The sequence below is a fragment of the Cygnus olor genome, chromosome 1 (assembly GCF_009769625.2).
Source record: "Cygnus olor isolate bCygOlo1 chromosome 1, bCygOlo1.pri.v2, whole genome shotgun sequence".
Classification (NCBI taxonomy): domain Eukaryota; kingdom Metazoa; phylum Chordata; class Aves; order Anseriformes; family Anatidae; genus Cygnus; species Cygnus olor.
Genome location: NC_049169.1, coordinates 186,859,419 through 186,883,467, shown reverse-complemented (window position 1 = coordinate 186,883,467; position 24,049 = coordinate 186,859,419). Strand labels below are relative to the sequence as shown.

The following is a 24,049-nucleotide window of genomic DNA, read 5'->3' as shown; positions in this document are numbered from 1 at the left end:
GGCACACACGTATGTGGACACTAAATGTTACATTCTTTGCCAACTCTGTCATTAAAAGCGGGATCACCCACCAGTAAGGCATTTACTACTCGGAACGAAGTCATCCAGTTAAATATAAACCACTCGCTACACACAGATCAACAGCACACACAGCAGTGGGTGTGCAGTGTGTACAAAAACAATCTTAACTACCTGCCTAAAGACACGCTGCCCATAAAAAGGGGACCGTGTCACTTTCCTCTTTTGAACGCAGCTGTCTGAATGGCACGAGGAATGTGTTGCCTGGGAACCAGCCCTCTGCCGCTCCTGGCTTCTGTTCTTCCAGCTCCTGAACGTCGGGAGTGTCTCAGAGAGATTTCTTCCACCGTTCTGCAGGCATCTCACAGCCCTGGAGGATCCCCTCCACTGGAAAAGGCGCAGCGAGGTGCCCTCTCTGATCCCTGCATCATCCATCTACTTACCATCAGCTGCTGAAAGGGGAATACCTAGTGCCACTGGAAGAGAACGTGCTGGTGCTCCGCTACTGCCTCGGCGTGCTGTGGTTCACCAGCCCGTCCTCTGAACCGGCACAGCTGCTGTCCACAACAAGAAACAAGTTCATTTCCCATCCCAGAAGAACTTCCAAGATGGCAAAGATGATCCTTCGCCCAAGACCAGACAAGATCTCCTAACTGCAAAATCTTTGTGAGCTAGGAATTCCCCCAAAATCTCGGAGCAGGCAAACTTCAATGTTTTGCTTCAGTTACTGCATAAAACTTGATCCGGGTTACCTGATATACACCAAAACTCGTTTTAAAACAAATAGTGATTTTTGACCAAAATAAAAGGAGGGAGGTCCCTACCCTGAAAGTTATAAGGGGAACGCTTCAACCTCTCAAAACACAAGCTTCAGCGTCCAAAATGGAAGCTCGCTGGAGTCTGGTCTTCTCTACAAAGCTTCCACTGTGATTAACAGCAAAGGATGCCCACAGGGAGCCATTCAGCAGGTAAAAGGTTGGGTAGACATTAAAAATCTCCTCCTGTACAAACAGATGATGTATTGGGATTAATTTGCAGTGGGGAAGTTCACCAGCAGGATCACTTTCTAGCTGCAGGCACGGTGAAACACCGGGACAGGATACAGGAAAGATGCAAGCCTCCAGCACCCAAACATCTCACGAACAGGTTAGAGAAGTCCCTCTTAAACCGATTACAGAGCATCCTGCCTTACAGCAGGGAAGACCCAGGTGCAGCTGGCTAATATGCTTGCTCCTGTAGGAGGGCAGCCCTGCGTTTGCTGTCTGCAGCTCCTCAGGGATCAAAACGTCGGGGAGATGCCTCCCCGCCTCGCTGACGAAGGGCGTCACACCTCTCCCGTAATGGGGATCGCTATTTTCTGATGAAAAACATTTAATTGAAATATCTCCCACCAGCTCGAGCAGTCTTCTCAAATACTTCCTCAGCAGGGCTTCAAATTACATTTTGTGAGAAAATGGCTTGATTTAACTCCCTCAATTTGTCATAAAACCTGAGGGGCTCTCCACTGATAATTAGCCTTGCCAAACCAGAGCCTGAGACAGATTGCCAGGGATCGACTCTGAATGACAAACTGCCTGGAATCTGCCAGGGGTTCAGCCTTGACAGCAAGCAGAAAAAAGAAAAAGAATTATGCCCTGGGAAACGATATTAAATAAGCAAGTTTCTGTCTTCTTAAATCCAGATAAAAGGGAGACAGAGCTTTGCTTAGCCGAAACGTCCGGCCGTGCCACTCAGCGAGCTGCAGGCACGGCCTTTAGACAATAGTCCTTGGGAGACGGTGGGAAGCGTCCGTGAGGAGATAAGGAAGCAAGTTAGACCGAGACAGAAGTTGGTTTGTTATTAAAACAGCGCAGGGGAAACAATCAAATAAGAAATCAAGAGCCCCGACGCTTCTGCAGAAGAACGAACGCCATCCTGCTCCGAGGTGGGCACGTCGCCACGAGCCAGGCAGATGGATGGAGGGAGACTTCCCCAAACGCTGCCGTTTCATCAGGAAGAAGGGCACAGCAAGCAGGGATTTTCAGGTACATCAATTTTGGTACATCCCTTAGAGGCAGGGAGGCCAGCCGATAGCTTGCGGTGAGCAGCGGCAGCTCCAGCTGGAGGCAGGGCCACCCAGCAGCGGCACCAGACCCGTGGTCACCCCTGGGACCCGAGAGCTCACGTCTACACCCCACAGAGAGGGTGCTTACAGGGGTGTTTTGCAGCATTTAAAACAAAGCTCTCACCCTCTTCTTCCAGCTCTGCAGAAACGCTGCACCGTGCTGCTAGCAGGAGGGAGAGAGCTCAGCTTGCACTGGGCGTGCAGGGAGGAAGGAAAGCAGAAATCCTGCGTGGCAAATCGTGGGGCTCCCGCTTACCAGGATGACTCCAGTCTGAAAAAGTTCCTCCCGTTGAGGAGATTTCTGCTATCCTTGGGTAACTGTGCCTGCAAATGTCAAATTATGCTACAAAGCCTACGTCATTCCTCAGGGCTTGTGCAACCTAAATAAAGTAATTAGACTACGTTCTCATTAATCCGGGAGTTTTTCCCAATGATTTGGAGGCCGTTCTCCAGGGCCTGCCACGCACAGCCCGCCAAGTCAGAGCTCTCAGCCCTCCACCTTGATTCGGTTTTGGGTAGGGACTTGACATAGCACAAGAATTACAAAAAAGAAAGGAGGACGGGGAGTGCTGACGGCGCAACCACGCTCCCAGCACAACCAGGACGTGGCGATGTCCCAGCTCCCCGACGGTTCATGACACCCGCCTCACCACGGCCCCTTGTTTTGGGATGGGAAGCGGGCAGGGCGGGGCAGTTGCGGAGAGCAGGGCTGCCAGGACCACGCGATGTGCCCACGTCACCCCAGTCTAGACACTCGTAACAAAACAGGAGCCAGGGGCAGCCCAGAGAGATGGAGCAGAGGAGGAAAAGCGCGAGGCAGGCACCTCTCTGGGACTGCAGGCAGCGTGCCCCGAGGTGACAGCCGCCACAATCACCTCCAGGAAAGCAGCTTTCCCTCTGCTGTCCCTCCGTGTGACAGGGCAGTGGCCACACACTTCTCACCTGCCATCAGGCCACCCCAGCCTGGTGAAAGCCGCTACCTGTGCCGATCCCCAGGCTTGCAACGCGCTACTCGAGTTGCATCACCTTCCCACCTTCCTCCCCTTCCCAGGCAGCTGCTTCCCGCAGTATTCCCGGCCACCTCGAGTGGAGAGGGCTGCTGAAAGCCGCCCGGCGGTTAGGAATCGCAGCAGGGCACGGTTTGGTCGTTTCTGCAAACACTACGAGCAGTTGCCATGGCAGCTTCGCCCACGTACTTGCCCGCTTGCTGTTAAAACTTCACGTTTCACGAGTCGCTCGCTTTCCTTCCAGTATTTGACCCGATCCCGCCCAGCTCGGCAGTCCTCCAGTCCCTTACGCCACAAGCTGCAGTAAAAATCCAGTATTCAATGGGACAGGAGCACCTGAATAATAAAAAAAGGCACACGGGATGGGATTGCTGCTCTGACTGAGGGGAAAAAAATCAGTCTCGGAAGTGATTTGCAAATAATCCCGTAAGCTTTCACTGCAAAGACTTCACAGCTCCTGAACGCTGATGGATTTACAACAGAACGCCGCCAAAAAGCCACATCCAGGTTATCCAAACCCAAAATAGGTACAGAGCAGCCCAAACGATACAAGCGTGAGGTCTTACTGCTCCGATCGCCCGGTCATCAGGCGCTCCCGCTGTCACACGGATATCGGAGGCCAGGTTTGATGGGTTCCACCTAAATAAAACTTATCGAAGCGAGGCAGGTGTAAGGTTTGTTTGCTTTTGGTAAACACTCTTTCTTTTAGCCCAGCTAAAACTCACTGCTCGGCTCTCTCCTGCTCTTCAACGGCCATGCTGCAGGAGGAAAAAGGCAAAGTGAACGCTTTTCTCTGCGGCCTGCATCTCCCCGGGTTCACATGCAGAAGGGCAGGACCTGACCGAGCCTCCCCAGCTTTTCTTTGGGGGTTTGTTGCAAGCCCCACGGCCTGCCAGCAGATAAACGCCAAAAGACTGGCAGATTTGGCCTGAGCCGAGCCGTAAGGCTGCTGCAAAACCGAGCCCAGACTCAGCCCCAGTCCTGCAGGCAGCAGCACCTTGCAGGCTGCATTACCCTGCCCGTGCTGCGATGCGGGCTGCGGAAAGCCGGCGCCCACGACCCGCACGGCTCTGCAAAGGGAGCTTGTTTTTCCACTCGGAAACGCAGCTCAATTTGCCAAAAAAAAAAAAAAAAAACAGAAAAAAAAAAAACAAACAAACAAAAAAAAAAAGGAAGATTTGCCGTTTCTCATTCCCCTCCATCAGCCTGGCAGCCGACCAGTTTGTAGACCGAAGCCTGGCTTGGATTTCTGATTCGACTGGAATTGCCATCTGCGCCTCCCTGCCCCACCAGCTTCTCCTACCGAAGTCTCGCCTGCCCCCAAACCTGCTTCTCAAGTCCTAACATACAAGCATGCTTTCCCCCGCTACCGGATTTTAAGAATTTGCTCGGGATACACCAAACAAAAATTTCGGCTCTCTCAGTACCAACGCTGAACTCAGTGACAGAAATAAGTTGCACAGCACAGAGCCCTGTTGAGGGAAGTGATAAGGTTACCCTTAAAAATAACTGTCCCTATAAGCAAAAGTGTATGGTTTGGAGTAAATACACATTTCTTCTTATTGGGAGAAAAAATACTATTACCATCCAGTCTGCTAATACGTTTTATAAACCTTATTAGAGTTTCCCAATTCTGATATCAAAAGAAATCACTTTTGATTACATTTATGGGGTTGGAAGCGTGCAGAGGCCTGAATACGACAGTCTCCGAGAGGTGCTGCATGAAACATTTCATTGCAGCTCTTCCAGCACGCACAGCGCCAGCTCCCCCCAGTCCCACACGTCACTTATCTCAAAGAAGAAACTTTGAAGTGTAATAAAACGTGCTGCCGCTGTGAGGCTCGCTAAGTGACAGCAGGAAGGAATCCAACCACTGGCTGTAAATATTCTGTTCTGCTTAGTTCCTCTGCCCTGGGACTTGGGGAAGAAAAAAAAAAATATGGGTGATCTTAGAGCAAAATAAGTATGAAGCAAGTGGTGCTTAGTATTCCCCCCGCCTTCCAAGGGTCTGAACAGCAGCATGAAAGTGCAGAACTGCTGCTGGCGGTGCTATGCCCGGGACTGCTCTGTTCTCCAGATACTTCCTTCTAAGGAGAAGGCAGGTCCAGAAGGGCCCTACGCCTGCGATGCTCTCTCTGGAGCAGCCAGAGCACAGCCACGTGGCCACAACACTCACCCACGTTTCCCTGGGGATCCCCTGGCGTTTCTTCACAAGCCTCCCAGGTTACGAGGGGTAGGATTCCTCCCAGCTAGCTGCAGCCAACCCCAAGACAGCAAACTGAACCTACTGACTTCAGAAACAAAGACCTCCTCACAAGAATGATGATTCCTCAGAACAATTGCATTCCTCAAAAATAAAGAGTCTTCTGAAGCTGCTGCACTCTCACGTTTTCACTCTGCTGCTTGTGTTGGAGCTTTCCTGAACTGAAAAGGCGCCAGAGGCCAAACTCCCAGCCCAATCCTTGCCGTTCCAGCAGAGAGAAATCTCACACAAGTTCTCATTTTCCGTACCCCAGCGGGAGCTCAAATACCGATCTTCCCCTGCGTGGCACCTCCACCCTCATCCCTTGTCCAGCCGCAGAGGTCTGGGTGTTGCTCTTCTTCACGCTAAGGGTGCCAGGACCCTTTTGGCTCCTTTCTTCCTCTCTTCCAGCAGATTACAGAGCCCCAAAAGGCCCTGCCTGCTGCACCTGTGGTCAGCACCAGCGGATACCTGATGATACAGCATCATTTCATGTCAAAACTGTATCAGCTAAATGCCCAGTACCTGTTTTGATCGCTTCTGCTGCTGTTCCAAGTCAGGCACAGAACACGGCGGGGTTGATTTTGCTTTATTTTTTCTTAACTGCCCGCTCTAAGCTTTCGCAAGCTGCAGGCGCACGAACCAGCCTGACGCAGAGCTCTGCTGCAAAGAGAGACAGAGCAAAAGCCCTTCACAACGCGCCCCGCAGGTCACCCTGTTCCGTGAACTTTTGGAAGGGGGAAAACAAACAGCGCAGCACTCGGCAGCATCCTTCGCTTGGGAATTATCTCACACGGGTCATCAAGCAGCTGTCAGGCAGCGAGCAACCCGGCGTGGAGTTTAATCAGCAACCTGAAGATGAAAGACCGTATTCTGGTTACCCAAGCCAACTAACTAATCCCCTCCGTAACATTTTCTGGAGATAAATCACGTTATTTACTTTGCCAGCTGAAACAACGTCAGCGAAAGAGTCGCTTCAGCAAAGCGACCTCCTTCTACGAACGCAACGGTTTTTCCAACTGGTTTATTTTAAGGCTCTCCCACTTGACGGAGGCAAGCTTTTCTTCAGCTTCGGGAAACAGCTCATTTATCAACTCACGGTGAGCTCTTGCGTGCTGCGTCTACTCCTGCCACATACATACCCTAATAATCCTCCCACAGAGGCATTCCCGCACGGAACTACTGCTAGCATTAGCAGCGTTTTGATTTTGTTGTGCTTTGTAGTTCGTACTGTTTTCTCCCTTCTTGTTCGGCAGAAGTGGTCTTCTTTCCCTCTGCTGCCCCGCAACCCAGGGCTGCACCGCTTCCCGCTGCAGAGGCGGCACGGGGAGGTGGATCTTTGGGAACCAAAAAGCCCTGATCTCAGCGTGCTTCACCCAGAAAGTTATAAAAAAGGCAATTTTACACGGTCCTTCTTTTATAGCAAAGGGAAGTGGCACTGAACCACACCCCACAGCCCCAGCAAACTCACCTGTGGTTTACCTGCCCCACCACCCCGATGCCGGCCGCGGGGTGCGGACACGCGGGGCAGCACCGTGCAGGTCTTCTTAGGGCTGGCTCCCAGAGCTCTGGCCACGGAGGGGAATATCCCCAAACGGGGGGGCTGTAACCCAGTCCTTCTCACCATAGCAAAACGCCTGGTGCCGTACGGCAGCTGGGCTCGCACGCAGCCAGGAATAACACGGGGCACGGCGCACACCGCTATTTATTTTGACAACACCTCCTCGTTTGAGGGAACGGCTTCCAGGAACAAATAAATGAGCTGGTACGGGGGATTTTAAGCAAGCTGCATGAATCCGCACCAGGGACGAACCCAGTTAAATGAAAAGCTCATTGTTCATTTTTTATTTTTTTAAGAACATCGGCGTGGCTTATAATAAACTTTTAGAAGGGGATGACTACAAAATAGCCACTAAATTACGAAAAAAAAAACCAGCTTGCTCGGAAAATACGGATGGCAATTCATTGCAAACCCTCAAAAAACAGTATACTAATCAAAATCCTCGTTCTTGTAATTTATAAATTAAACAGCCTAAAAGATCTACAAGGAAAGATACAGGAAATGACAAGGGTCTGGAAAATAACGAGGCAGGAGCGAGATGCAAAACCTGTCCAGCTCAGAACAGACAGCTGGGACCTTTCTCCAGAAGCCTGGGGAAAGAGAACCCAAGAGTTATTCCTCAGCCCAGAAAAAGGCAGGAGAAGGAGCTGTAGGAAAATAGGAAGCTAAATGCTACCGTTACTGTAATAAACGTAGCATTTTAGTAAACCTAGGAATCGCCTGGATTTCTCAGAGGAGTTGTTGAGACATGGTATGGCACACGCTGAGGACCAGGTTAGATCAAGAGGAAAACGTAAGGAGGAATGCTTAGCCGAGGAACTAGTAGTATATTTTTTCCCACAGCAGTTACCCCAGTTTCTGAGCACGGCCGAGTTGCACCTCTGGGAAAATGACGTTTTCTGAACTGTTTTTCACTCGAGGGGAAAACTGGAAGCTCCAAAACGCACCCCGAGCCAAAAATCTCGTGGCATTGCATCCTGGAAACTCCGAAACAAGGCACTTCTGTACAAGATACCGCTCACGGGACTGCTGGGCAGCCACCTCGGTGGGTTTAAGGCAAGTCAGTAACGCCGGAACGAGGGTCCGGGGGTTTGCACAAGCCATGCTGGCAGCGGGGAGGTGGGAGCCCCAATCCCTAATCGCTGACACTCCCAAAGTGCCCAGGAACCACAGGGAATAGTCGGGAATCCTGCACTCAGGGGGTAGTCACTGGGAGGTGCTAGTTAACCCCATGTCTTGTTTGACCAAGAGATTCAGCTATGCCTTTTTATTTTTCCTTTGTGGGTTTAAGCAGGCAGCGATATGGGAGCAAAGGCACTAACAAGGGAGCGCTCAAATACCAGAACAAACTCACCCCCAGCGCAAACAGCCGCGGCTCTCCCCAAAGCCACTGAGGAAACCGAGAACCTCGCAAGTTCATTGAGATAAACTTTCAGACGTTTGCGGCGCAGACGTTTACATCGGAGCTAAGCCTTTTACAGCCAGCAGGGAGCAACCCTCAGGGCGCGAGGCATCTGTGTCGGTGGCCGCAGGAATGCCCAGCCCTCCTCTGCAGGACCGTGAGGGACGTGGGGACTCCTACCTCGGGCGCAGACGACTACGTTTGGCCAGCTGAATGTTACCTTCGGCACAGCCAGGTTGCCAGCTCTGGGATGGTATCGACTTGAGTTGACCCAAAACAACCTCCCAGGTCTGCTGCTCACCCGGTTAAGGCAGCAGGACTTCTCAGCTCACCCTCCAGGAAGGGCAAAGCAGCTCTGCCCCGCGGATTAACCACGGGGCATCAGTGGCAGTCACTCGCCTCCTCCTGCCCCAAACTGCACGTGGCTGAGCTTTCGGCATCGCCGATGTGGGCCAAGAGAAGAGAATTAAAGGTGCCACGTTGTCTCCTGCTCTCTGAAAGATGGGGTACGACTGGAAGTGGCATTTCTGAAAGGCTGCTGAAGTCTCATTAACCTGTCATGGTGGATCAAGGTCGAGGAACTTGATAGATCAAGAGTGAACGAAACATCGTGCAGGCAGCAATTCTAACAAGATCCCTGCTCTCCTCCGCCTGAACCACATCTCTCCCCTGTTGGAGAGGAAACAATGAACACTACGCTCTTGCACAGACCAGACCAGCAGCTGTGCTCAGCACCAGTTAGACTGTCACATATCAGCCCTCACATCTCATAACCTAAAGCAGAGACACGGAGCTTAGGTGCAACATTACCTGACATTTGTTAGTACACTGGCACAGGAAAAAGAAAATAAAAATAAAAATAGGAGTGGCAAAGATTTCAACAAAAACACAGCTCAGAGCTGGTTCCTCTGATAACTGGTTAGGTTACAGGAAGAGCAATGCTACCACTCATGGGTTCCCTCTTGTCTGAGCTACGCTTCTTCTGTCTAGCAAATCCAGCTCCCTTTTCTCTCCTTCACATGGATTCATGAGCACGTTGCAAACGTGTAATAACACATTTTGACCCACGTTCACAGCTGAACTGCTTGAATTAGAAGCCTAGCTGGCCTCAGTTTCCGTTACAGCCCACCCAAAACTCTGGGTGCCTCCTGAACCTGTCTTCTCGCTGATCAGCACAAGCCTACAATCAGCGAGCCTCAAAACACACCCCGGTGAAACGGCACGAATCGAGAACACAGCTCAGGGAACAGGGTCATTTTGGAGCCAATTTCACTAAGGCACACTAGTGGAGGAGCACAGTACAAGAGCCATCCCCTTCAGATCACCCGAAGTACAACATACTCAGAATACAACCTGCAGTTATGCAGTCTGGGCAATTACACGATTCCTCCTTTTTTGCATCAGATACAAACCCTGCCTAAAAGACGTTTAGGCTGACTGCTGAAGGCAACACAAGTCCACAGAGTATCTCACCAGCCAGGAAGGTTTCTCCAAGTCAGAGGCAAAGACGGTGAACACACCGGTGCTGCTGGGAAGCTGGGTGTGGATGCATGCCTAGCCGTGTGCCAGGCGTTTCACAAAACAAACACACGGTGAGTGCTGAAAACCAAAGCGAAACAAGCTTCCCTGTCACGAGGCTCAAACGCACTACTGTCAGAGCAGGCTTTACAAACCCTTCTGCTTTACTACTGTTTTTACATGCTGCGTCTTGCCCTTGGGAGCTTAGCACAGGGACTACCCACGCCTCTCCCTCAATGGCAGAGGCAGCCAAGTGTCACTGAGTAAGGGATTTCTAAAGGCAGGGCTGTCCCACAGCACCTACAGGTGCAAACACATCTTCCCCACATGCCCTGGGCTTGGAACAGGGGTGCTGAGAGGTTCGTGTGATGGCAGACACCGTCACGGGGTTGTTGCTCGGGGCTGCTGCTAATGTCTGCAAATGGCCGTGAGTGCCACACATGATAGTCAAAACTGCTCAGCTAACAGACAGCTAACTCGTAAAGCCCACCTTCTTTCATATCCTGTGAACTCCTCAGAGCTGCAATGGTCTTCTTGTCCTCAGTCCGTGCAGCATCGATGGTAATTATACCCTGCTCCAAAACCAAGACTCCTTGAAAGTCCTAACCCTTCTTTTCAGCCTGTGTTGCATACAAAAACCCTCTTGAGTTTTTTTTTTTTTCCCCCCCCTCTGCCCTGCCTGCCACAAACGTTCGGACATGAATATGCAAAACATGAAGAAATCCATCTGTTAGTCAAACCAGCTGCCCGTGAAATGCTGACAAACACAAAACGGGAACAAGCCCCTTCCCTAATCGCAGGTGGGAACTAGCAACCGGGGCAGGCTGAAGGACAGCGGAGAGCAGGAACTTGTGGGCTGCAGCCTTGACTTGAGCGCCAGGAGCACAAAGCTGGCTTCTCAGTGAACTCTCAGCCTCTTTTGTAATTTTAAAAGAAAGGAAAGCACTGCATGCTGTGGCTGCTGCGGTCCCAGACGAGGGATGGCCATCATGGTCCGAGGTTTGCTTCTGCTCAGCGCTCGGGCCTGCACCTCCCAGAGAAGCATGTCCTCCGCCACCCCACTCGTCTTGTGGGGTGAAGAGAAGCAGGTTGAGCCAGGCCAGGCGTGTGGGGCCGGATGGGTTTCATGACTCTGGTGCCCTGGCTGGCTCTGGGGGACGGCTGGCAGGGTGGCAGGTGGTCGCCACCGGGGTGGGTGCCAGCTGCCACCAAGGGAGGCTGGGCACCGTCCCCCTGCCACCACAGGACAGCCGGAGCTGGGGGTCCCGGCGTGTTGGGGGGCACGCTGAGGGGATGGGACACCCCGAAAGCTGAGGAGGGGGAAAGGGGGACTGAGGAGGGGGGAAAGGGGGACTGAGGAGGGGGGAAAGGGGGACTGAGGAGGGGGGAAAGGGGGACTGAGGAGGGGGGAAAGGGGGACTGAGGAGGGGGGAAAGGGGGACTGAGGAGGGGGGAAAGGGGGACTGAGGAGGGGGGAAAGGGCTGGCTCCCCCGCCTCGGAGGGCCCTGCTGGAGATGTGCTCTGCGGTGGGGTGGAAGCAGAGGAGAGGACACGGGGGGGAAAACGGAGGGGCCGCGCAGGGCACGGTGCCGGGCAGCCCCCAGCCCGCAGCCCCCGATTGCATCATGCAAAATGGATGCCCCGCGCGTGGCGCGGCCCCGGCCCCGGCCCCGTCCTTCTTTCTCCCCGTCCCTATCCCCAGCCCCAGCCCCAGCCCCAGCCCCAGCCCCGGCCGAAAGCTCCCGCACTCACCCGCGGCCCCTGGCCGGCGGCGGGCTCAGGCGTGAGGCGAGGCGGGGCGGCGGGCGGCAGCCGCGGCTGGCATCGTGGCCATGGCAGCGCCGCGCTCCCCGCCGCCGCTTTACACCTCCGGCAAAGAGGCCGCGCCGGCCCCGCCTCCGCGATGAATGGGGAGGCGGGCGGCGGGCGAGGCTGCCGGGACGGGGCCTTTTCGGGTTGCCGGGAGCCCCCCGGGGATGGGGAGGGCGATGGGGTGGTCTCTGGGGACGCCCGGTGCCGGAGCCGCCGTCCCCGGTGAGCCCCTGGCCCCGCCGCCCTCTGCCCGCCATCTCGGTGCTTTCCCGCCCGGCGCCATGGCGGGCCCGGCAGGGCCGGGGAGCTGAAGGGGGGGAAGAAGCAAAGGGGGACTTTGAGCCACGGGGAGAAGGGGTGCTCGGTCAGATATCGCGGCATGGAAAACAAAAAGAGAGGGAGGTAAAGGCCTCGTTGGTCCGGCTGAGGAAACATAGCCAAAGCGGTGCATGGAAGGAGGGCTTGGATGAGAGCATCTCCTCAGATCACAGGAAGGTTGCCCCCAAAAGCAGATTGTAAGCAGAGTTTGTGTCCTTAGCGCAGGGAAACGAAAGCTTGTGTTGGAAAACTGCTTACTTTTTCCTCTTGAACCCAATGGAAGTGAGAACCGAGGGGCTGTGCCGCAGTGAACTGCCCAGCCGTGGTGGTTGCCCCACTCAGATCACCGACAGCACACCAAGTGACACAGAGACAAAATCACAGAATCATGAAGGTTGGACAAGACCTCCAAGATCATCTGGTCCAACCATTCCCCTACCACCAATGTCACCCACTAAACCATGTCCCCAGGCACCACGTCCAACCTTTCCTTGAACACCCCCAGGGACAGTGACGCCACCACCTCCCTGGGCAACCCGTCCCAGTGCCCGACTGCTCTTTCTGAGAAGAAATGTCTCCTCATTTCCAAGCTGAACCTCCCCTGGCACAACTTGAGGCCATTCCCTCTAGTGCTATCACTAGTTACCTGTGAGAAGAGGCCGACCCCCAGCTCCCCACACCTTCCTTTCAGGTAGTTGCAGAGAGCAATAAGGTCTCCCCTGAGCCTCCTCTTCTCCAGACCAAACAACCCCAGTGCCCTCAGCCGCTCCTCACAGGGCTTGTGTTCCAGGTCCTTAGGCGCAGATGGATGCAGGCAGAGCCCAGCAAGGCTTTTGACATTGCCGGTGTGAAACACTAACCCCAAACCAAGGGAATAGGCTGTTGGTGAAATCTCCATGACTGCCCCCACAAATGGGACAAACGAGCAGTCCACTGGAGCTGTAGGTGTCGGGAGGGGACAGCATGGGATCTTTGCTGGACTTGGCTCAGTCCCATTTCCAACAGCGTTCATAAAATCTGTGGTGTGACCCCTATGGGAAAGGTTTCAAGTGGGCTGCGGGATGGGACAGCACCTGAGCACAAATCTTGAAGAAACTCTCCAAAATAAAGTGGAAATCTAGAAAGGTGTAGCAGGTTTAGAAAAGAAATACAAGTTAGCAGTGCGGAACAGCTGGCTGAGCAGTAGGCTAGAAAAAGGTCTGGAGATTACAATGAATCTCAACAGTGTTGTAAGACTCCTACAAAGTAATAGCAAAAAAAAAATGGAAAAAGGAAAAAAAAGAAAAGGAAAAGGAAAAGGAAAAGGAAAAGGAAAAGGAAAAGGAAAAGGAAAAGGAAAAGGAAAAGGAAAAGGAAAAGGAAAAGGAAAAGGAAAAGGAAAAGGAAAAAACAAACCCAACCATACCTCTCTTCTAGAGCATTTTAATGGTAATATTGTATGCAGGACATAGAAAGTAATTACGAAGCTGTAGTGAATAGCGCTGAAACCTCAGCTGGAATACTATGCTTATTTTGACATTTAACAATAAGAACTAAATACAGTTACTTGGGGGAATACCAAAATAGAAGTCTGATAAGAAACACTTATTAATGAAAAGCTGAAGGAATTGTTTATGTGTTTTTTTTTGTTTTATTTTTTTCTCAGAACAAAGGCAGAAGAGTAGAACAGTCCTTCAATGAATAAGCAGGCATAAACAATAAAGAAATTGCTTAACGGCACTTATGACAGATCCACACTCATTAGTGATTACAGAGGAAGGCTGGAGCATTTTTGGAGTAAGCATTCAGAGAAAACCTTTGAACGATGTTTCACTACAGCATTCCTTCAACAGCTGCCCCATGTGAGACAAACAGCTACACCTACCACCTTGCAGTCCACTTCTACCTGTCACTGTCATAAAGCTCTGGTTCATCTCCTGTGCATATTAAAAGATGTGGCTATGTAAATAAGGATAACAGTGGTCTCAGATTAGGGCCCCTAAACCAATCTGTTCAGGAAAAAGAAACTCTCTTTTATGCCAGGCTGAGGTACCCAAGAATGCCAGATACAAATAGCATGCCAAAAATAAAAATAATAATACTCATTCTGGTATTTCTCTTCTCTTTGCTATAATTAAGACATTCTGTATAGAAAGATCATCCACTGCACCTTAATAATGCATTGCTGTTTTTCTTTTTGTTTTTATTAAGCAGCCAATCAGCCCGTCGTAGTTCATTTTATTCTATGGCACCCAGGAATGGCATTATTCACAGCATTCTCTTCTGCCCTAGACATCACTGGCATCAACACCCAGGTGAGTAAACTGCAGCCAAAGGACAGGCTGCAGACCTGGCACAGATTGATCATGTATCATGGGCAGGTTGGATGTCTGCATCTTGGCTATTTAAAGAGGAAGTCCTGTCTGCTGATGGGGCTACAAAGGTAACACGTGAACAAAACCAAGGAGGATCTGAAGCTGTGAGCAAAAAGCTTGGTGATGAGATGGGCAGTTTTCATGGGTTATGTGAACTTTGTGCAATGTGAAAGGAATGGAAGAGGAAGGGAAGAAGGGAAAGACTATTCATTCTGCAGTTCAGGTTTCTTGGAGAAGATGTGGCAACACCAGGAGTTGAGCAAGTGGAATTGTCTACATCCAAGCTAGTCTCCCTAGGCAGGTTTCGTAGCCAATAGACAAGGAGAATCCTAAAACAGGTCAGCTGAGTTTCAAGCCCAGGAGTCTGGTTTACTCCCCAACACTACTGTTGGGGGGGCACACCTACAGCAATGAGCTTAGATGTTGGTATCTGCATTATAGATATCCACAATTAATTGAAATGAGTCCCATTCCAGCACTTAGATGTGTGAAATTAGGGGAAGGTGAATACCAATACAGGGCCTGTCTACCACAACAGCACAGTAAAACAGGCAATGGGATGGACATCATACTGTGACTAAGCAGTTGGCAGCTTACTGCAGAATGTACATAGCCAAAAGTGAACCTGTAAGATAATGTGTACCAGGGAAAAAAAAAATAAAAACAAGACTGCAGAGGTAGATGGGAATTTTACAAGCTTTGGTTTTGCAAAGGCCAGGCACCACCTCAGGCTGGACTCTCAGAGCATCATGTGGGTGGGAGACTGTCATGGCTACAGTGACTGAACACCTTCCCTTCCATGAGCACACACAAACTAGCCAACTGCATGGTGCCAGAGCGAGGGACTAGGACCTGCTTTCCAGTAAAAGGCACTGCAACCTCCAAAGATGTGTACAGTGTGTGCCCTAGAGGAAAAACATCTGAACAAGAGAGGAGGGTCGAGAAGCTGCTCCCACTTTGCATGCTCAGGAGCTGAAACAGGGCTCTCTTGCTTTTCAAGAGCAGTGTGCCAGGCTGGATTTTCCTTTTCCCAAATTAGTTAAATGTGCCAGAAGAAAATAATGGAACAAACAGACACTGCCTTTCAAAGAACTAAAATGCTGGTGGTATCATTACTCTGGGTGAGGTGGCAACTCCCAATTCCCACATTTGTGTCTTCCCGGGAGCTGGTAAATGCTCTCTCATAAATGCTTCTCTTGTTATGCTCTGGTGGCAGTCCTGCCAGGTGCCACCCAGTTGTCCTAAGCCAAGTATTTGCCACCTGTGACAGAAGCCTCTCTCCCAATGGTTCCACGGTGCTGGTTACAGAGAAGACTCGCTGCAGCCACCAAGTGAGCCCTTCGGCTGTAGGGTGGAATTCCACCCTGGGACTTCCCAGTCCCATCTGGGGATGTATGCTATGTTTGAGAAAAGTGATGCTCAGCCCATACATTTTAGTTGCTCTTGTGTTTTTAGCTAACAACAAGGTCACTGATGTGCCCTACTGACAGGTAGGATGAGCCTTTAAGGCAGTTTTTAAATGCACCTCATTGCAATATGCAGGATAAGTCAAATGAACCCTGATGATCTTTTAATCTGTCGCTTCCTTCTTCTTGCTTGGCTGTGGGAGTGACTCGCTCCTTTCCAAGCTAGCAAGTCTTACAACAATAACCTCTGGCAAATAAAAATACTAACAGATAATTACAAATGGGTATTTCCATTTCACTGGAAGGATCTTCTTTCCTACCTTGCCGAGACTGAAACTCTAATTTTTCATCCCTTCTGGTTTATTCCGTTTCTTTCTTCTCTGCTCGGTCATTGATGAATTTAGCAATAGTTCAGGGACCCAGGAATAAAAGGAAGTGCATCAAACAAAGCTGATGCAACAAGAGCTGGGCCAAGAGGTCACCTTTGAATCAGACAGTGGATTTTACAGTCTTCTCGGCCAAGCTTTATTCCTGCAATGCTGAAAACAAGGCGAGATGCAACTGCCAAGAATGGAGTCACTCCAGACTTATGACAGTAAAATGGCAAGGAGAAGCGTGCTCCATGCATTTTCATAATTTTCCTATAGATCTAAAGGGACACCTTGGAATGCACTCAGACAAAGCTGTGGGAGGTGGTGGTGTAATGTGAGGCTTTTTGTACTCATTTATAGACGACTTTTATCTGAAACCACCACCCTCAATCCCTTTTCTTAAAATAACCAGAGCTAACATCCTGTTACCGCTTTGGGTCAGTCCCATTCTTAACAAAGTTGTTCTTTCACCTGCTAATGTGCTTGGATTACTATTCTCATTCATCTTTTCTCTAATTTTTTTTTCCCCGTTAGGATTTAATGGGTGTAGCGGACTTCCTTCAGATCCTTGTGTTTATTTGGGGGGAAGCAGGCCATGATTTTATTGGAAATCGTTAATATAATTCATGTGTTTTGTGCTCTCTGAAAGCGCTGGAGATGAAAAAGACTTTTGTACTTTCTGCTCATGAAAGATCATTGTTTCTGGCAAAGTCGTTTAGCATTTTCCAAGCTGTGAAATGATATCACTGACAGGCGAGGCATTGAAAACGGTACATCCAGACATGCCAAAGGATACCGAGAAAAGCTAAGGCAATTTTCTTGGGAAAACCGCAGTGTCTGTGACATACATATGTTGTCCTTTCTGCTTTGTACATTTACAAAAATGTTGAGGAATAGGCTTGATTGAAATTGACTTTCCATGTGTTGTGGAACAGGTGGTTTAGTTTTCATTTTGATAGAATTGTGGTGGGTCTTTTTGTTGCCTTTTTATTTTTTTAGTGAAATTTGAATTGCTCATTTAAATTCAGTACAAAAATAAATCCTCAGAAATAAACTATTCAAGACGTATAAAATATACAGATATACACTCTTACCACAGACTCCTCTTGACTCCTGTCAACACCCTGTAAATCATGTTGCACTTATGCCATCTCATACACAGCAAGAACCTGCAGCTAATCACCTCCTGGACCCAGTTTGTCTGTAGCTGAGCCCGTCAGTATCTCACTCATCTGTAGGACAGGACCAGACATTAATGCCCCTGATGGTTCCTGACAAGCCATGACCCATGGGAGAAGGAGCCTCACACCAGAAGGACCCTCACCATAGTCCTTTGCAAGACTTGCCTTGCCTCCTTTGTCACACTGTTATTCTCTGTGATGGAGACAAAGACACCTGAGAAGGATCCTGGGAACGTGCCAGAGTTGTGATTTATGGGTAAGTGGATAATACATTTATTTTAACACCTGAAGAGATACTCCGTCTCCAGTGAACTCAATGCAAAGTACCCACCGAGTAGTTTTCAACCTGAATTTTCAAGTTATATGTTGGGATTTATCCATTCTACTCTGCTGGGCCTTTGTCCTCCTTCTAGCTGATGGAAAACCTCTTTCACCAGGATTGGGGAAGAATTAAATCCTATGATAAGCAAACAAGAGCAAATATAATTCCTAAAATTTATTTCAATTCAGGATTCAAGGGGATCCATAAGATGTCCAGGTTTTGTTTGTTGGTTTGTTGGTTGGTTGGTTGGTTGGTTTTATTTCGTTTGGTTTTCCTTTGCAAAGAGTAGTAAAGCCAGGCAAGAGGCATCCCTAAGTTCAGTCTCAGTGAGTAAGCATTCCTCCAGATTCATAATATTGGTTCAAGTCAACCTCAGACAGAACTGCTGATCTTCAGGACCTCAAATGAATATGTTCAGTTACAGATGAAAGGGAAATTCTGTTGTTTTTTGTTTTTTTGTTTTTTCTCTTTATCTCAAGACCTAAATCAATTTCAGCCCAGAATTATGCATGGGAACAATTTTGAGTTGGCCAAAACACTGTGTTTTAGGATGAACTAAATTATTTTAATGACAGAAAGTGCTTCCAGACCCAGTTTGCCTCCTCATTGACACTTGGTACCCTGACAAATTTCAACTGAATTTGGAGAAGAAAAAATTTTAATTTTCTTGTTCCCAAATCACACATCCAGGCTACATCCAAGTCTTGCAGACTCTTTTTTTTTTACATATTTCAGTGACTTCACTGAAAGTGGAGGTGGGAGGTTTTCCCACGCTATCTCTGCAGGTAAAACTCTCAGCTAGGAAACTGGAAGAGGATGGAAAGGGTGGTTTGTGTTTTACAGTAAGCACCAGTGTTTACAGAGTGTCTGCGTGAAGGCGGAAGGTGTTGGTTGGGTGTTCTTTGCATTCCTAGACCAAACGATTGGTGATTAAGGATTTTTTTTCTTGTGACTGGGAGAAACGGAAGTCAAGGACACATTTGGTTTCTTGCACTTTTAGTTTCCTTTCTTATGCCTTGGTTATTGTAACACTTTTCTTGTGCCTTGACAAACTCTGGCATGCCCTGCTCATATCCACACAAAATGCTGCAAAATTATCTCCCTTTCTAGCCTGGTGTAGACTACATGATTCTCTCTTTGCAGCCTTTAACTAGCTCTCTTTGTAATTTTGTACCAATCAGCATCTTCTTGTCTGTACTGTACAAGGCTTTTCAGGTCCCCATATTCCCTTTAATACCTACAGACTGATTTCCACCTCTGATGTTCCTTGGTGCCACTCCACAATAGCAATGGGACAAATTCACAGACTAACACTTCTGAGTTTCCTTGTTAAGTGTGCAAGAAATCGCAACAGTCACCTTCTTTTCTTCTTTTTAGGTGTGTCCTTTGCAGCGATGACTGAAGATAACTTTTGAGAAGGGAGGTTGTAAGTGTACTGAGTTCACATCCTCTCCTCTAACAGATAGTGTCTGCTTGTTTACATATCACCCCCATTTGTCTCCAGCTGTCTCTTAGGATACAGCTATGCTGCTCAAAAAAGAAGGCATGAGAATGAGCTCAAACACTCAGGCCTAGGCATTCACACCACGCACTTATTGGTTCACTTCTTTGCTCTGTTTTGGGTCACTCCAGCCATTCCTCTAACACAAACCTACCACGGAGAGAGAGAGCCCAAGATGTGTAGACATGAGCCAGTCAGCACCAATTGGTTTCAGGCCCAAAGACTCTCCCTTTCTCATTTTATGGTATAGATACAGCTTCAGGCAGTCAGTTCTTGGAAGAGACAGTTGCTGTGTACAGAAATTAAAACAACCACATCGTACTACCAAGTCTCTTGGTGCTATAGTAATAAAAATAATGAGGATAGTTCCAGCTAGGAAGTGCCTTTCTTCACAGGATGTTTCACTACCAATCACTGTTTATGAACTTGCCTAGCCCAGCTGTTATAGCACCAAGCAGAATAGCTGCAGCATTAAGGAAGTCCAAAAATCTGGAAACAGAAAGGCCACAACTACATCTAAAGGCATTCTTGCCTATGACTTGGACAACTGTAAACAGTACTTGCCTAACTTACTGGAATAACTCCTTTGTCTCGAGATAACAAGTCTCAGGCTCATAGAAATTCATCTGGCTATCTTGAGGATCTACATAATACTTCATTTCATCTTAGCCAAATTAATAGAGTTGTAATAAACTCCAAGACATTCACCTGCTGATATCTCCCTACTTTGATCTAAGCAAGTTTTACCAACCCAATCTGTTTTTTGGTGCTAAATGCATTAAAAGAAATACCAAAATAAAACTGATCCCAAGATCCTGAAGGATCTCATTAGTAACTTTCTTCCAGGTTGGTAGTGAATGTCATCTTCCTCTCATTAGCTCTACTGCTTTTCACCCTCCTTATCACTTAGTTCATGTACTAACCCTTTCTTCAAACCAGTTTCCAAGGCAGCGCTATACCATTTTCTTTACTGAAGTCAAAGTAGATTAGAAATGCTGCATTTCTCTTGTCTATAAAGTTATTTCCTTTAATCAAAGAGACTACATGGTCTCCTTTTGAACTCTCACCGGCCTTTGTGTTCCATTTTTCATTTAAATCCATACCTTTGCATACTTTTTCTTCAAACTACATCTTAGTACCTTCTCTACTGCTAAAATCTGAGTCCCATCCCATCTGCCATTCCCTGCTACTCATCTGGTTGTGTTGTACCACCTGTGATTTTAAAAACCTGTGGAAAAAAAATCTTTATGTCCAGATTTTCAATTATGTGCTCACATCTTTTCACGGTTCTGGGATGGAGACGATCTGCTATTCAGCGAGTGTACACTAAAGTCTGTGGGTTCTCTTCCAACAGTTTCATCATAAATTGTGCACATTCCTGCTCCAGTGCTGATTTTGTCCTTCTCAATACCCTTGCTGGAAACTTTGGCCATTTAGGACAAAACCTAAAGAAGAACTTGACAACCTAACATGCAACTTTGGTAAAGGCCTCTAAATTCAGAGCAGTGATCCAAATCCTCCTCCAAAGTGGAGGATGATTTAGCTCAGATGCCATCTGATCAAATGGCTCCCACCTTCCTGATAGTACTAAAGACCTAGTTACACCAGGAGTTAATTTGAGAAGGGCTGAAGATTCAGTTATATACAAGAAACCCAGAATATACTACAAGGGGAATTCCTACCAATTTAAGAAGAAACAGTTTTGTAGTTGTTAATGGCCCCTAACAGTACATTACTGAGGCCATCCAAGATATCTCGGAAACATCTCAGTCATTTAGATCATCCCAGTCTCAGAAGCTAGCTTTATGTTACTAAATAAAATGGACTGTGTCCCATTCTCTGTCCTTAAGGGCAAGCTGCACATCGCAGCTTGAATCCACACAGGAAACCCCTCTTCTTCTCCAAAACAAGTCAAAAACAAGGTGGCCACCTTCAAACATACCACTGAGAGGAGCAACCCCATGCTGTCCCATGAACTGTGCTCCTTCACTGCTGGGCAGAAGGCTGTCTTGCACAAACTGTACCTGAAGCAGGAACTATTAAATACCGCTCTGGGCCCTAACCATGCCTTATGTACTAACACAGGTGTAGCCAGGGAGGCTGACACTTTCTTACAGACCTAGAACCTCATGAGCAGCTCAGGCACCATACAGGTTGCCTTATATTCGAGTCATGGGAATGTTAATTTCTCTCATTTACTAGCCAAAGGACCTAAGGCATCTTCCTCAGCATTGTGGATTTTGTTCCCAGAGCCAAATTAATTTCCTGGCATTACATCCCTGCATACCCTCTTGGGTCTGGCCCTTGATCTAAGTGTGAACCAAATAGTGTGTTTGATCTCAGCCTCCTACTCTGTACACAGCAGCCCTACTTCCTCCTTTTTTATTTCGTTTCTATTTATACAGATACCAAACCTTTCAGCATTTATCTTCACAGATCTTTGCAGGGTCTAACGCAGCTTGACTTTTGGCACTTGTTGCTGAGTTCTTACGTTTTCTGACCTTCAAGATTTAGCTGCCTAGATTGACTGACCTCTTTATCCGTTCCCATAGACTGTTTACACCTAATATCCTTTCTTGGGCAATCATTCATCCAGGTAACTCAGAAGAACTTCCTCATTAGTTTTTCCCTTGCCTAGCAAGCAAATTCCAGAAAGATTTTATACCACTGATATAAACTCCTTCATGTGCAACTCCTGAGCTTGTCAAACCAGTTAATTCCACTCAGAGCTTTTCTTAAATTTCTTGACAATTTCCCTGTGGGGAAAAAAAGAAATCAGAAAGATAAATTTTATCCTTTTTATCCCATTCTACTGAAACACCATCAACGCCTTGGTCCGAAATTACTTAGTGTAACCAGGTCTTCTATAACATGTTCACTACCAAAACTACACCCAAAATACAACCCCTTTTTCTTGTGGGGATAAGCAAGTGTGCTATCATATCTCTTTATTCTTGAGTTTGCAGCTGGAATATTAAACACTTGCCTACTGTCAATTGCCATTAATATTTATTCCTGATATTGAAGACACACTAAAGGTTTAGAGTTTTATATAAAAATAAAAATAAAAATAAAAATAAAAATAAAAATAAAAATAAAAATAAAAATAAAAATAAAAATAAAAATAAAAATAAAAATAAAGAAGCCCTCTAACACCATCCTGTTTTTCTACTTCACCATCATTTCCCCGAGGATTTTCACTCAACTCATTCAGTTTTCTTCCTGCTTGGTCTCAATTTTCTTTATTATCTGTCACTATATCATCATTCATCAATGCTCAAGAAAACAAATCCAATGATCCAATGCAAGGAGTTATTAGGAATGGAAGAGAGAACAGTGCAGAAAGCATTGTTATCACACTGGTTTGCCAATCTTGAGAACTGAACCCACATCTCAAAAACAAAGATACCAGAACCTGAATGGTTCAGAGAAGGGCAGGATGAACGTTAAAGACAAGCAATGATTTACATTTAAGGAGTCACTAAGTGGGACTGAATTGTTGAGTTTCAGAAAGAGATGACTGAATAAAGTTGTGCAAACAGAGCTGTGAAATTATGAGTGGGAAAGACAAAGAATCACAGAATGGTTGGAGTTGGAAGGGACCTTAAAGCCCACCCAGTTCCAACCCCCTGCCATGGGCAGGGACACCTCCCACCAGACCAGGTTGCCCAAAGCCCCATCCAGCCTGGCCTTGAGCACCTCCAGGGATGGGGCAGCCACAGCTTCTCTGAGCAGTCTGTGCCAGGGCCTTACCACCCTCTGAGGGAAGAATTTCTTCCTTATATCTAATCTAAACCTAGTCTCTCATTTTAAAGCCATTCCCCCTTGTCCTGTCATTATCTGACTGAGCAAAAATATGCTCACCATCTTTTTTATAAACCCTCTTTAAGTAATGAAAAGCTACAATGAGGTCTCTCCAGAGCCTTCTCTTCTGCAGGCTGAACAGCCCCAGCTCTCTCAGCCTGTCCCCATAGGAGAGGTGCTTCAGCCCTCTGATCATCTTTGTAGCCCTTCTCTGGACCCGCTCTAACAGCCCCACATCCTTCTGGTGCTGGGGGCCCCAGCCCTGGACGCAGCACTCCAGGTGGGGCTTCACAAGGGCAGAGCAGAGGGGCACAATCCCCTCCCTCCACCCGCTGCCCACCCCTCTGTTGGTGCAGCCCAGGACGCAGCTGGCCTTCTGGGCTGCAAGTGTGCACTGCTAGTGGAAAAGTGGATCCGATGAGTGAATAAGGAGAATGTTCACTTGTTTCCCCAAGCAAGAACTAGGAGCTGTCAAATGACACTGAGACAGGTTCAGAATTAACCGAAAGGAGTGGTCCTTCTGATATTGCCTGGTAGTTCTGTGGAACACTTCAACAAAAAGTGCTCTGGATGCAAAGAGTATGCAGGGGTACTGGACAAGTACTTAGAAGAGGGGTCTGTTCAGAGCTACAGACAAACCACGGCGGGCTCAGCAAATCCTTGGCACTGAGAAGAAGTGGAGGCTGGGAGAGTATTTCTGGGGAAAAGGGAAAATTAAAGGGAAAATAAATATATATATATGAGATGATTATGATATGATATGATACAATATGATATAACATGAATAATAAAATATTTTATTAAGAGGGAAAATTAAAGGGAAAATTTAATATATATATGATGATATATGATGATATGATATATGACATGACATGATATATGACATGACATGACATATGACATGACATATGATATGATATATGCTATGATATGATATGATGTGATGTGATGTGATATGATATGACATGGATAATAAAGATATTTTACTTTCACTGTTCTTAGTTTTCACTGTACCTCTCCTTACAGCCATTGCTGGAAGCAGGACACCTACCTAGGGAGATAAATGCTCAGTCTAGGTCAGCATGGATGTTTTTACGTGACAAATCCTTCCCTACCCAGACCTTGTT

The 24,049-nt window shown here is 47.9% G+C and overlaps 1 protein-coding gene and 1 long non-coding RNA gene across 3 annotated transcripts in view; one reads left to right on the top strand and one right to left on the bottom strand.

Moving 5' to 3' along the window:
* Positions 1-10,456, bottom strand: part of SLC7A1 (solute carrier family 7 member 1) — a 39,507-nt gene extending 29,051 nt beyond the window's left edge. The window contains exon 1 of the mRNA XM_040543896.1: positions 10,343-10,456. Coding sequence (XP_040399830.1) covers positions 10,343-10,352 — 10 coding nt within the window. The 5' untranslated portion in view covers positions 10,353-10,456. The remainder of the gene's footprint in view (positions 1-10,342) is intronic.
* Positions 10,457-10,618: 162 nt separating this feature from the next.
* On the top strand, positions 10,619-22,139 carry LOC121063467. Of its 2 annotated transcripts, none has more exons than XR_005816015.1 (4): positions 10,619-10,851; positions 13,629-14,277; positions 17,277-17,551; positions 18,995-22,139. It is a non-coding gene; the product is annotated as an uncharacterized LOC121063467 (long non-coding RNA). The 2 variants fall into 2 exon arrangements; XR_005816016.1 differs by lacking the exon at positions 10,619-10,851 and adding an exon at positions 11,611-11,887.
* The last annotated feature ends 1,910 nt before the right edge of the window (positions 22,140-24,049 follow it).